At 39.3% G+C, this 12535-nt stretch overlaps 1 protein-coding gene across 4 annotated transcripts in view; it reads left to right on the top strand.

Annotated features, from left to right (window-relative positions):
- The window catches only part of KU70 (ATP-dependent DNA helicase 2 subunit Ku70-like protein), a 129028-nt gene that overhangs the window by 28600 nt on the left and 87893 nt on the right, over positions 1 to 12535 (top strand). For all 4 annotated transcript variants that reach the window (XM_088976432.1, XM_088976433.1, XM_088976435.1 and 1 more), the window contains exons 6-9: positions 3048 to 3153; positions 3227 to 3344; positions 3431 to 3514; positions 3612 to 3670. In XM_088976432.1, coding sequence (XP_088832558.1) covers positions 3048 to 3153; positions 3227 to 3344; positions 3431 to 3514; positions 3612 to 3670 — 367 coding nt within the window. The remainder of the gene's footprint in view (positions 1 to 3047; positions 3154 to 3226; positions 3345 to 3430; positions 3515 to 3611; positions 3671 to 12535) is intronic.

A 12535-nucleotide genomic window follows, 5' to 3' on the forward strand; every position in this document is an offset into this window, starting at 1 on the left:
ACGAAAGCACCTTTAACTTTATTGTATCCTAAGAAAGACTTGTTTACCATCCCTCTTAAAGTCTTTGGATGCACTTGTTTTGTTTAAATTTTGAGGCCTCATCGTTCTAAATTTGATCCTAAAGCTACCAAATGCATATTTCTCGGTATATACAAAATCAAAAGGGATATTGCTGTTATGATCCGATTCTTGGCTTTTGGTTTGTGTCTATGGATGTTGCCTTTTTGGGGATGCCCCTTATTATTTAGGGGTTTCATCTCATGGGGAGAGAGGTGAGAGGGGTGTTTTTGTTCCTGAAGTCCCCCCTTGCCTATTCTTGTTCTTGAAAGGGAATTATGTAGTGTGGATCCTTGTTAGAAATGCAAGGAGGGAGTTTTTTGTAGGCAGTGGGGGCAAGTTGATTTTGGTACTCACAGGGGGAAACAAAGATGCACTACCTCCACTGCCCATTGCTTATCTCAGTTTCTTTTTTATGGCCATCTTTCACCATCGTATAAATCCTATTTGGCGTCCATTTCTGCTATATCCATTCCTAAAACTATGTAGGAAGCTCTATTTGTGCCTAAGTGGAAGGATGCAATGGAGGAAGTGAATGCATTTGTTAAAAATGAGACTTGGGAATTGGTTAATCAACCTGAAGGATAGAAACCCATTGGATGCAGATGGGTGTTTATTGCGAAACATAATTTAGATGAATCAGTTGAAAGCTATAAAGTCCGACTTGTTGCAAAGGGTTACACACAAGCCTATGGTATTGATTAGAGTTCTATTGTCAAGATGAACACTTCTGCACCAGTTGTCAAGATGAATTCTATTAGAGTTCTGTTGCTCCTTGCTGCAAATTTTTCATGGCCTATGTTCCAAATGGATATCAAGAATCCCTTCCTAAATGATGATTTACAAGAAGAGGTTTATATGAAATTACCTCTTGGTTTTTGTGATACAGTTGCAGGCAAGAAAGTTTGTAGACTAAAGAAAGCATTGTATGGTTTAAAGCAATCTCCAAAGGTCTGGTTTGACAGGTTTAGATTGGCTTTGGAGAAGTGGTTCCTCTTTGACACTTTTTGCTGTGTATGTGGATGACATTATGGTAACAGGCAATGATGTTGATGAGATTAATTCTCCCTAAGATAGTTACTTGATAAGGAATTTGAGGTGAAACACTTAGGTCATCTTTGGTATTCTTTTTGGGGATTGAGGTGGTTAAATCTAAACGTGGTATTTTCATTTCCCAAAGGAAATATGTTCTTGACCTTTCAGAGGAAATAGGGAAATTGGGAGTTAAACCTACATGTACTTCCATTAAATTGAATCATACGATAAGTGCACAAGGGGGTGAGCCTCTTGATGACAAGACCATGTATCAATGGCTTGTAGGGAAACTTCTGTATCTTTGTCTAACTCGCCCTAACATTTCCTATGCTGTTAGTTATTACATGCATTCTTCTAGAACCACTTATTTGTTGGCTGTTGAGAGGATTCTAGCCTATCAAAAAAGGTGTCTAGGTTGTGGAATACTCTTTAAAAATAATGGTCATATGAAGATTGAGGTGTACATTGATGCAGATTGGGCTGGATGTGTAGTATGATAGGAGTTCTACCTCTAGATATTGTGCCTTTGTTGAAGGAAATTTGGATTCATGACAGAGTAAGAAACAAAATGTAGTTGCCAGTTCAAGTGCTGAAGTAGAATATAGATCCATGCTGAAGAACTTTTAATTGAATATGAGAAGCCCTTAATGCTGTATTGTTACAATCAAGACAGCATGACAAGACAACATATTAAGGTGTATCGACACTTTATTGGGGAGAGAGTTTCTTCTCAAGAAGTATGCTTTTCATATATTGCCTCTGATATGCAACTTGCTGATCTCTTCATCAAAGCAGTCACTAAAGTCAGGACGGAGACAGGTTTGCGCAAGTTGGGAATGCTTAATATCTACTCCCAACTTGAGGGGGAGTGTAGAGATATAACAAAGGACCCTTAGTTGGTATTTTATGTGCAGTTATATGCAATCCCATCTTTATTTTTATTGTTCCAGGCTGCTGTTTTATTATTTTCTCTGTCATAGTCGATAGGGGTATTTTTGTCATTGTACCTTTTATTGAGTCACATATAAAAGGTAAAGGGAGCAACATAACTCATTCATTCTGTTCTCTCTTTCTCTCATTTTTTCTTCTCTTCCTCTGTTCTCTTATTCTTTTCTATTTTTTTGAACAGGTTTCGTACTAAACCTAAGACTGCTACAGCAACCTTTTCAAGTGATACACACAATGAATTTACAAAGTTAATTCAATGAATGCAGAAGGAAAAAAATAGTTGCGGCAATGAAGAAGAAGAGAAGTGAGAAAAGAGAGAAAGAATGGAAGAGAACAACCAGAATGTGGGTCATAGGGTCAGAGCCCACTAATATTTGTATTAACTTCTTAGTACACATGAAAAAAGCATACTGCCCTCCTTCAGTTGGCTGGGACAGAGCGCGAGTGAAACAAAATAAAAAGCATAAGTATGGTCCAAGGCCCATTAAAATATTATCAGTTCACTTAAGAAATAAAAACAATACATATCAACTTATCATCAAGAGTTCAATATCTCAATTGTTTGAGTAAGGGGCTAGCTCAATAAAAGTTAGAAGAGAATCTTATCAAGCTAGGCATTCATAATATTTATTCCTAGCTTGAGGGGGAGTGTTGTCTGGGGCGTTTACTTGAAGGAATCTGTCCTTTTCCTATGTTTTATCATTTTATGCTAATGAGTGGCTTAATTGTAATTTCTCTTTCTTTCTCTTGCTTTTATTTCTTGACTTGCTTTTATTTTGTTTCTATTGGAATCACTATAACCTAATTTTAAAGGTCTATGGCTATTTTGAAGTAATTCACATGTAGTCCCTTCTTTTGCAAATGTTGTGCTGCATTATGATTTGGTGTTCTGGATGTTAATTGGAAAAATGATTCTGCATTTATGCTCAATGAATTCCATACTGGAATAATAAGATTTATTGAAGTGAATTTTTCATCTAACTATTGAACCTTCATGCATGTGGTAGAGCAATTCATGGGGGAAATTGGTAGTCAGTATCAAATCATTCCCGGGAACCGTGAGAACTCCCTCTATAATGCCATTTGGGTCGCCCAAGGATTGCTACGCAAAGGGTAATATTATTTCATCAGTTTTTTCCTCTTTACTTTGTAAGACCCTTGTGTGATTCAAGTATAGTCATTCCAGATCTACAAAAACTGTGGATAAACGTATACTATTGTTTACGAATGAAGATGATCCTTTTGGAAGTGTCAGTGGTGCAGCAAAAACAGATATGACACGAACTACATTGCAGCGTGCAAAGGTACCGCACATATATTTATATATAAATTGTATGTGTTACACACTTCTGTCATTGTTGAAGTAATCACCATTGCAATTGTTCTTTAGGATGCACAAGATCTTGGCATCTCTATTGAACTTCTCCCTTTAAATAGGTCGGATGAGGAGTTCAACGTGGCACTCTTTTATGCTGTATGTGCATGCCCTCTTAGTCTTTATCTTGAAGTTTTGATTAACTTATGAGTGTAAATCTATTGTGTGAGTACAGATTTAAAATTTCTCCTTTCAGGATTTGCTTGGATTGGATGGTGACAACCTTACTCAATTCATGCCTGTAGCAGGAGAAAAGTGAGCATTTTCCTCTATAAGTTGAATCTGTTAACAAATTTTAGGTTTCATGATATATATTGTTTTCTTGTTCAGTAACTGTTAATTTTTTTTCATTCTGAAAATTTAGAAGTATGTACAGCTCAGAATTTAGGCATCCTAATTACAAAAGCTAGAACCTCAATTAAGTATATACAACTGAGCCTTTACCTTTGGAGTATCAAACCTCAATAAGGTTCTCTTCTATTAACCCCTTGATTTGCAAGTCCGTCTGCAAAAGAATTAGCTGACCTATGAACCCACCTGTCTACTGCATTGAGATCTAATGCAAGCTTGGTAAATTCCCTCATCACATACCTGTATTTCAATGACCCTGCTTCATTATCCTTTAGCCACACTATAATTACTTGTGAATCTCCTTCTACTATAATGTCTTTATAGTTCAATGACTTAGCTAGTTTTAATCTATGTAGGACATGTAAGATTTCAGCCTAAGTAGAGTCACCTGTTCCTATTAGTGTTAGACAGTCTTATATGCCCTTAGCTTCAATCGGATTTGATGTACTTTTGTTATTTAGTGGAAATAAATTAAAGTGCATGTTTGATTCATGTTGTTTGGTGTAATTCTGTGTAAGACCTTAAAATTGGACACTTATAGAAACTTGTGTTAGTTTTAAATGTTCACAGCCATTGGATAAGTCTGGGGAGATTTATCCTGCCAAGGCTGATACTGATGTGCCACCAAGTGTTGGGATGGCTTGTTTCGGTCATCAGGGTATGACCCAAGGCACATGCAGTATGGGATTGCTTGAACCCTTGAATCGGATCAGATTTCCAGTATTGCCCTAGACCTTGGAGACAGATGGGCAAAACTGGAAAGTTACACCTGACCCCTAGACTCGATTGTGACACATCACTAGGTGTTGGATCGGGCTGTCTTTGATGTGTCAATCAGTGAGATCCTTAGTGGGGGTCAAAACCTAGACATGTTGGGGTAGTCTGAGAATTCATCTGAGTGATTGGTCATAGTGACAGGATCAGCCCCTTTGTCGGACAAAGGTAATGATCGGGAATGCACTCTCTCTGATGGAATCCAAACTGCCGGCAGTTGATTTCAATCGTTGGAATTTTGTTTTGCAAAAATAATATATATATATATATATTATATATATATATATACGGTTTCAAAAGATTTGCAAAAGGTTTAGACCTAGTTTGCTAGAGATGAAGTCTGTTTTCATTCAAGATCTAGTTGTACAGTGGAGGGAAGAAGGGAAGAGATAGGGAAGAAAGGAGAAGAGAAAGAATGTTTTGGAGTGTCAAAATCTGGGTTGGCGACGCCCTGTTATTTATTTATACTAGGGTGATAAAATAAAAGGAAATACAATTGCAATTCTGCCCTTGGCGACCCACACTATTAAGAAAGAATATAAAGCTTCAAGAAAAGAACATCCTGGCAGCTTTGTTACTCTGATAATAGGCTGGAAATACTCCCCCTCAAGTTGGGCTGTATATGTCAATCATGCCCAACTTGCTACAAGTTCATTGTGCCACAAATAAGGAAGACCTCAATGTGCTTTGTCCCATATGAAGAACGGGATTAGTTGCAATTTTTATAGCTACTTTGTTATTGCAATAGAGAGATATGGGGCTGCCAACATTGAACTCAAGCTCTTCTTGCAGATTCTTCGACCAAAGCACCATGCAACCACTCTGTTTTTGCTTCTCTCTATCACCAGGTTTCCACCCATAAAAGTACAATATTCACTTGTGGATCTTTTCTCATCTACAACAGTTGCCCAATCAACATCTATATAAGCTTCCACCTTCAAATGATTGTGTTTTCGGAATAGCATATCAATTTCTAGATATTTCTTTAAATACCTAAGGATCCTCTCAGCAACCTCCAAGCGTTGATCCTTAAGTGAATGCATGAACTAGTTTAGAACCCCAATAACATAAGCAATGTCAGGCGTGTCATAGACAAATATAGCAATATTCCCACTAACCTTTGTAACTGTTTCACATCCTTCAGAGGTTCACCATCACAATCACCCAGTTTATGATGAACATCCATAGGGGTATCGATTTGGCTTGCACCTAGTTTTCCTGTGTCTTGTAAAAGATCCAGGATGTACTTCCTCTAAGAGATGAAAATACTCTTTTGTGAGCAGGCAACCTTAATCCTAGGAAAATAGTTTAGGGGTCCTAGATCTTTCACCTTAAATTGGGAGGGTAAGAACTTTAACTTTTGTATCTCAAAGACCTAGTTCCCTATAATCCACATACACTATCAACACTACAACCTGTTCCTGAAATCTCTTAACAAAGAGTCTGATTAGACTATCATTGTTTGAATCCTACTTGCTGAACTGCCATATGAAACCTACTAAACCATGCTTTGGGAGATTGTTTTAAGTCATACAAAGACTTTCTCAATTTGCACACCTTATTTTCATTTCATTTTACGCAAAACCCTAGTGACTGAACCATATACACCTCATCTTCTAGATCATCATTTAAGGAAGCATTTTTTACATCATGTTAGTGCAACTCCCAGTCAAGATTTGCAGCCAATGATAGAAGAACCTGAATCGAATTCATCTTTGCCACTAGAACAATGTTCCATCATAATCAACACCATAGAGTTGAGTGTACCCCTTTGGTACCAACCTTGCTTTGTACCTTTCTACTGTCCCATTTACCTTGTGTTTTACTATGAACATTCATTTACACTCCATTGGTTCTTTCCCTTTTGGAAAATCCACCAATTCCCAAGTATTATTTTTATGGAGGGCATTGATTTCCTCCTTCATAGAATTTTTCCATTCAGGGTAAGTCAAAGCCTCTGCCACACTTTTGGGTATGGGAATACTATCAACATCAAACAATTGAAATGGGAGTAGGGAAACAAGGTGTTTGATAGTGCATGACCTAACCCCTTTTCTTTGGGTAATAGGAATGCCAAGATCATCTGCAACTGGAATGAGAGTTGGGGAATCAACAGGAACAAGGATACCTGGCTCCGTTGGACTTACCTCCTAGGATTCTAAAGGTGTTGGTCAGTCAATATCCAGTAGCTCTACATCTTTAGGGCATTGCTGATCTCTACGGTGCTTATTCAAGAAGGAGGTGTAGATGAGGGAGGATGTGGAGGTAGTGGTGGAGGAACTGGAATGGGAGAACTAGGAGATGACTCAACAGGGGAAGCGGACATAGAAGGAGGTGATTCAACAAGAGGTTAACCATTGGACTCAATAGAATTAGGAAGAGGAAGATCAAGTAACTCATATGAACTCCTCCCCCTTAGGAGAATGACGATAAAAAGGAATGGACTCTACAAAAGTGATGTCCATGGAAACAAAGCGAGTGCCACTAATTGAATCATAATAACAATAAACCTTCTATGTGGAGGCATTCACCTAGGAATATACATTTGCTGGCCTTTGGTTCAAATTTGTGTCTTTGTTAATTGGGGACGTGAACATAGCAAGTGCAACCAAAGACACGAAGAGGAAGGGAAAAACGGTCTGTTTGGAAACAATAGATTAAATGGAGACTTGAAACCCAAGACTTTGATGGCATACAATTGATAAGATAAGTTGCTGTAATAATAGCATCCCCCCAAAATTTGATAGGAACATGTGAGGCAAATAAAATGCTTATGGCTACTTCAACAATATGATGGTTTTTCCTTTCAGCAACTCTATTTTTTTGTAGACCCCTATCTCAGCAACTCCATTCGGTTAGGCTTCAAAAGATGGCCCCTACCTCAACAATTCCATTCAGTTAAGCTTCAAAAGATGACCCCTACCTTATAAATTTTATCAAACACCTAGTGTATTTTAAGAGCACTGTAGAGAAGATGGGCTGAATGGCCCATAGACTGCTATTCTTTCTTACTGTTTATGTTCCTTTCTGTAATGGGCCTTATTCTGGGCCCATCCTCTTCTATGTTATGTTCTTGTAATTTCTTGCCCAACCAAGGGCCCCCCTTGTAATTATTCAAAACTAACTTAATGAAATAGTGTTAGGGTGTTAGAGGGAGAGTGAAGTTCGAACCTCTCATACTCTAACCCTCTTTGCTGCCATCTCCCTCTTCATCTTCTACTCAACAGAAGCAATCTTCTCAGCAATTTTTGATTCCTTTTGATTTCTACATCTATCCTAAACAGTCCCACACTCTCAAGGACTGTTTTTTTTCTTGGTATTAGAGCAGGCCTGAACTTGGCTTGGCTCTCATGTGGGTGTAGTCTAGCCGACTGCATGAGGGTGTTCTAGGGCTGGAAGCTTCAGCTTGTTCGCCTGATTCTTGGAGGTCATTGGAGGGTGCCCAAGACTCTAATCTCTTGGAGAGTGGTTCTGTGACCAGGAAGAATAAGAGAAAAGGACTGTTCGGTTCCTGATTTGGAGCTCAAATCGGAGATTGATGAGATTGTAAGTTGCATTCAGTTATTCCTGAGCTATATTTCTGTTTTGGGGACTGTTGAAGTGTTCGAAGTTCCCTTGAAACCGTACAGCTGTTCGGCTGTGGTTCATCTGGTTTAACCCAGAGATTTCTGGGTTGGTTTTCTCCCTTTTTTGGACTGTCAAGCTGCCGAAACCTCTTTGGATTCGGTGGTGTGAGTTCTTCCTTCTGTTTGGTTGTTTTTTGGACCTGTACGGACTGCTTCTGAGGTGTTTCTCACTTGTTGACAATGGAGTCTTCTCTGCTGCCCACACAGTGTTCGTAAAAAGGCCCCTTAATCACTACAGACTATGTTTTGCTTTTTTTAGGGCACTTGTTGGTGAGTACCTAGAATCCCTGATTAGAAAAGGTACTTCAATTGGGTGCACAGTGCTTGGAGGTCTGTTGACTACTTCTTGAAGGCTGAACAAAGCCATTTAGTGTCTCATGTAGACAACAAGGTGCTGCTGCCAAGTTTGGTTCTCACTGCTTCCGGGTGTGGTTTGGCCTTGTGTATTGCTGTGTTTTGAGGCTGATTTAACACAGTCCTAGCTCATCCTCATTCAGTACACTAGTAGAAGTTGACTGAATCCCTATTTGAAGTGTTTACATGATGGACTCCTCAGAGATTGAGAGTAAGAATGTTGTTGAATTTGGACAAGTTTAGGGAACTCCAGTTGATTCTTTATTGACTTTGACCACAGTTAAGCTGGATGGAACCAACTATCTGGCATTGTCACAATCGGTAAAGATTTATATATGTAGTAGAGGAAAGTGGGGGTTTATCTCCGGGAGCAAGAAGGCTCCCCTAGAAGATGATCCATCCTATGAGAAGTGGATGCAAGAGAATTACATTGTTGTTGGGTGGCTTGTGAACTCAGTGCAGCCACAGATTAACCAACACTATCTATGGATGAATTCAACAAAGGAAATCTGGGATAGTGTTGCAGAAACCTATTCCCAGAAACTAAATGTGGCTAGAGCTTTATAAATTGAGAAGTGATGTGAAAAATTTAAGGCAGGGGGAGAAATCCCTTGCTGTATACTTCTCAACCCTGAAGTCTCTGTGGCAAGAAATTGATCTAATAGAAGCTGTAACTTGGGACACCACCAATGATGCAGAGACCTACATGAAACTAGTTGAAAGAAACATGGTGTTTGAGTTCTTAACCAGACTAAACCCAGAATATGACATCACAAAAAAGAATATTTTATCCAAGGAAAGTGTCTCATTGTCACAAGCGTATGCTTTGGTGAGCAGTGAAGAAAGCAGAAGGATGGTCCAGGTTCAAGGGGTTGGTATTAGTGATCACTTTGCGAATATGGGGGTTAAACCCAAAGGAGTTGTGGGGGCTCCTAGTGGCTCTGGAAAGAAAGAGGTTGTATGTGAATACTGCAAGAAGCCAAAGCACACCAAAGACAAGTACTGGAAATTACATCCTGATCTTGTTCCTATTCGGTTTCAGAAAAAACATGATAGTAAAAGGACAGGGAGTGCAAATGTGGTTGCTGGTCCAAATACTGAAGTTGGGTCTGCTTGTGCACAGTTGGCTTCCATGAAAGCAGAGTATGAAAAGTTTCGGAAGATGATTAGTAATCTCGAGGGTGTAACTTTTTCTTCCAACCCTTCAGGAAATTCAACTCCTGCATTTGCTCATTCAGGTATAAGGGCTTCTACTAATCATGCAACCACTTCAGGTAATCTTAAGATCCATTGGATTATCGACTCAGGTGCTTCTGATCATATGACCAATCTTTCTACTTTGTTTGTTTCATATGATTTGCTTCCTAGACGTGATAAAATCACCTTAGCCAATGGTTCTCCTGCCTCTATTTTTGGCAATGGAACTGTCAAGGCTACAAATTCCTTGCTCCTATCTTCTGCCCTTCATGTACCTAGACTAAATACAAATTTGTTATCTGTAAGTAGTTTAACCAAGTCATTAAATTGTTGTGTAAACTTCTTTCCTTCCTACTGTGTTTTTCAGGATCTGGAGTCTCAGAAGGTGATTGGGAGTGGCCATGAGGCGAACGGAGTATACTTGCTTGATACTCCGGGGCAATGCCCTGATCAACCTGGGAATGTTGCTTTTGGGTTTGTTTTTCAAAGTTTAGTAGTCGAATTATGTTGTGTCATCGTCGTTTGGGTCATCTGTCTTTTCTTGCTTTAAGTCATCTATTCCCTGAACTGTTCAAGGGAATTAGGGTGTCTAGTCTTCATTGTGAATCTTGTGAGTTATCAAAGCATTGTAGAAACAATTATCCTTTGAGCAATAAAAGATCTTCTTTTCCTTTTAATATTGTACACTCTGATGTGTGGGGGCCTTACCACTTACCCTCTTTGGGGGGTTACAAATATTTTATCTTGTTTATTGATGATTTTTCTCGGTGCACTTGGATATTCCTGATGAAATCTCGTGATGAAGTTCTAAGACTTGTAGGACAATTCCATGAATTTGTTCTAACCCAGTTTGATACCAGGATTAAAATTTTCAGATTTGACAATGCAAAAGAATATTTTGAGAAGAACTTATCCTGCTATCTCTCTGACATGGGGGTTATTCATCAAAGTTCCTGTGTTAGGACCCCAGAACAGAACGGAGTTGCTGAAAGAAAAATAGGTATATTGTTGAAGTTGCAAGAAGTATTTTGTTTGCCTCACATGTTCCTACAAGATTTTGGGGTGATGCTGTCCTCACTGCTACCTACCTCATAAACCGTATGCCATCCAGGGTTTTAGGGTTTAAGTTTCCATTCAATCTTCTTTATCCGGACAAGGACTTTTTTCCTATTCCTCTTCGTGTCTTTGGATGCACCTGTTATGTACATGTTCCAAGTGTGCAAAGACATAAATTTGAACCAAAAGCCCACAAGTGTATCTTCCTTGGTTATTCCCCCACACAGAAGGGTTATTGTTGTTTTGATCAAAAAACTGGCACTTAATATGTCTCAATGGATGTTACATTTGATTAGTTTTCTCCCTTTTATGGTTCCTCTCTGGAAGGACATTGTCCACAGGGGGAGGGTTTATCACAAGTGTTTGCTCTTCCTCTCCCTGTCCCAATTGAGTCCTTTGATGAGTCTACGTCTCCTTCAAATGAATCAAGGGAAGGTCAGTCATTCCATTTTCCCTGTCCCAGTGTTCTTCCCTCTTTACCTCCTCTTCCTATCCTCAATCCCAAGGTGTATCAAAGGCAAAGATCCAGAAATGAGTAGGTTGTTTCTCTTACAACACATGAGCCTTATGCACTTCCAGTCACAAATGAGACAACAGGTACTGTTTCAACCCCTTTGGAGCCATCTTTCCCTGACATTGATATTCCCATTGCGTTAGGAAAGGAAAACGGAAGTGCACTGCACACTGCATTTCCAAACACCTTTCCTATAGTCTGGTTTCCCCTTCATATTTTTCCTATCTCTCTTCAGTTGCCTCTAACCCTATTCCCAGGTCTGTGTCAGAAGCTCTTAATATTCCAGAATGAAGGGATGCAATGAGATCTGAAATTGATGCCTACACAAGAATGACACTTGGGAAGTGGTTGATTTGCCTGAAGGGAAGGATCCTGTTGGTTGCAAGTAGGTCTTTACTATTAAATATCGGGCTGATGGGACCATTGAGAGGTACAAGGCCAGGTTAGTTGCAAAAGGCTATACACTGACATATGGGATTGATTATCTGGAGACCTTTGCACCTGTTGCTAAGATGACATCTATGAGGGTTCTTCTATCTCCAGATGCTCACTTTGACTGGCCCCTTTATCAATTGGATGTAAAGAATGCATTTCTGAATGGTGAATTACATGAGGAGGTTTATATGTCTCTTCCTACAGGGATGTATGGAAGAGATATGCAAGGAAAGGTATGCAGACAGAAGAAATCCCTTTATGACCTCAAACAGTCCCCTAGAGCATGGTTTGAGAGATTTAGAACAACACTTGTTAACTTTGGCTATGTCCAAACACAGTCTGATCATACTCTTTTTGTGAAGAGGAGTGGACCTCTGGCAGTATACCTCATTGTGTATGTAGATGATATTGTTTTGACTGGTAATGATGTTTCAGGAATTCATGCTCTCAAATCTTTCCTCCACATAGAGTTTGAGATTAAAGACATGGGGGAATTGAGATACTTCCTTGGCATAGAAGTTGCTAGATCCAAGGATGGGATTCTTATCTCCCAAAGGAAGTATGTTCTTGACTTGCTCTCTGAAATTGGGAAGATGGGTGCTAGACCAGTTGCTACTCCTATTGATATGTGCCATAAACTTTAAGCTTCAGATGGAACATTGTTAGAAGACAAAGGGGTCTTCCAGAGACTTCTTGGGAAACTCTTGTACCTATGCATGACTTGGCCAGATATTGCATATGCTGTTAGTTGTATTAGCCAATTCATGCATGCTCCCTGAGACACTCATATGGCAGCAGCAGAGCGGATACTGT

Source organism: Nelumbo lutea, chromosome 3 (assembly GCF_056320005.1).
Source record: "Nelumbo lutea isolate HS-2025 chromosome 3, American lotus-T2T, whole genome shotgun sequence".
Taxonomy (NCBI): Eukaryota; Viridiplantae; Streptophyta; class Magnoliopsida; order Proteales; family Nelumbonaceae; genus Nelumbo; species Nelumbo lutea.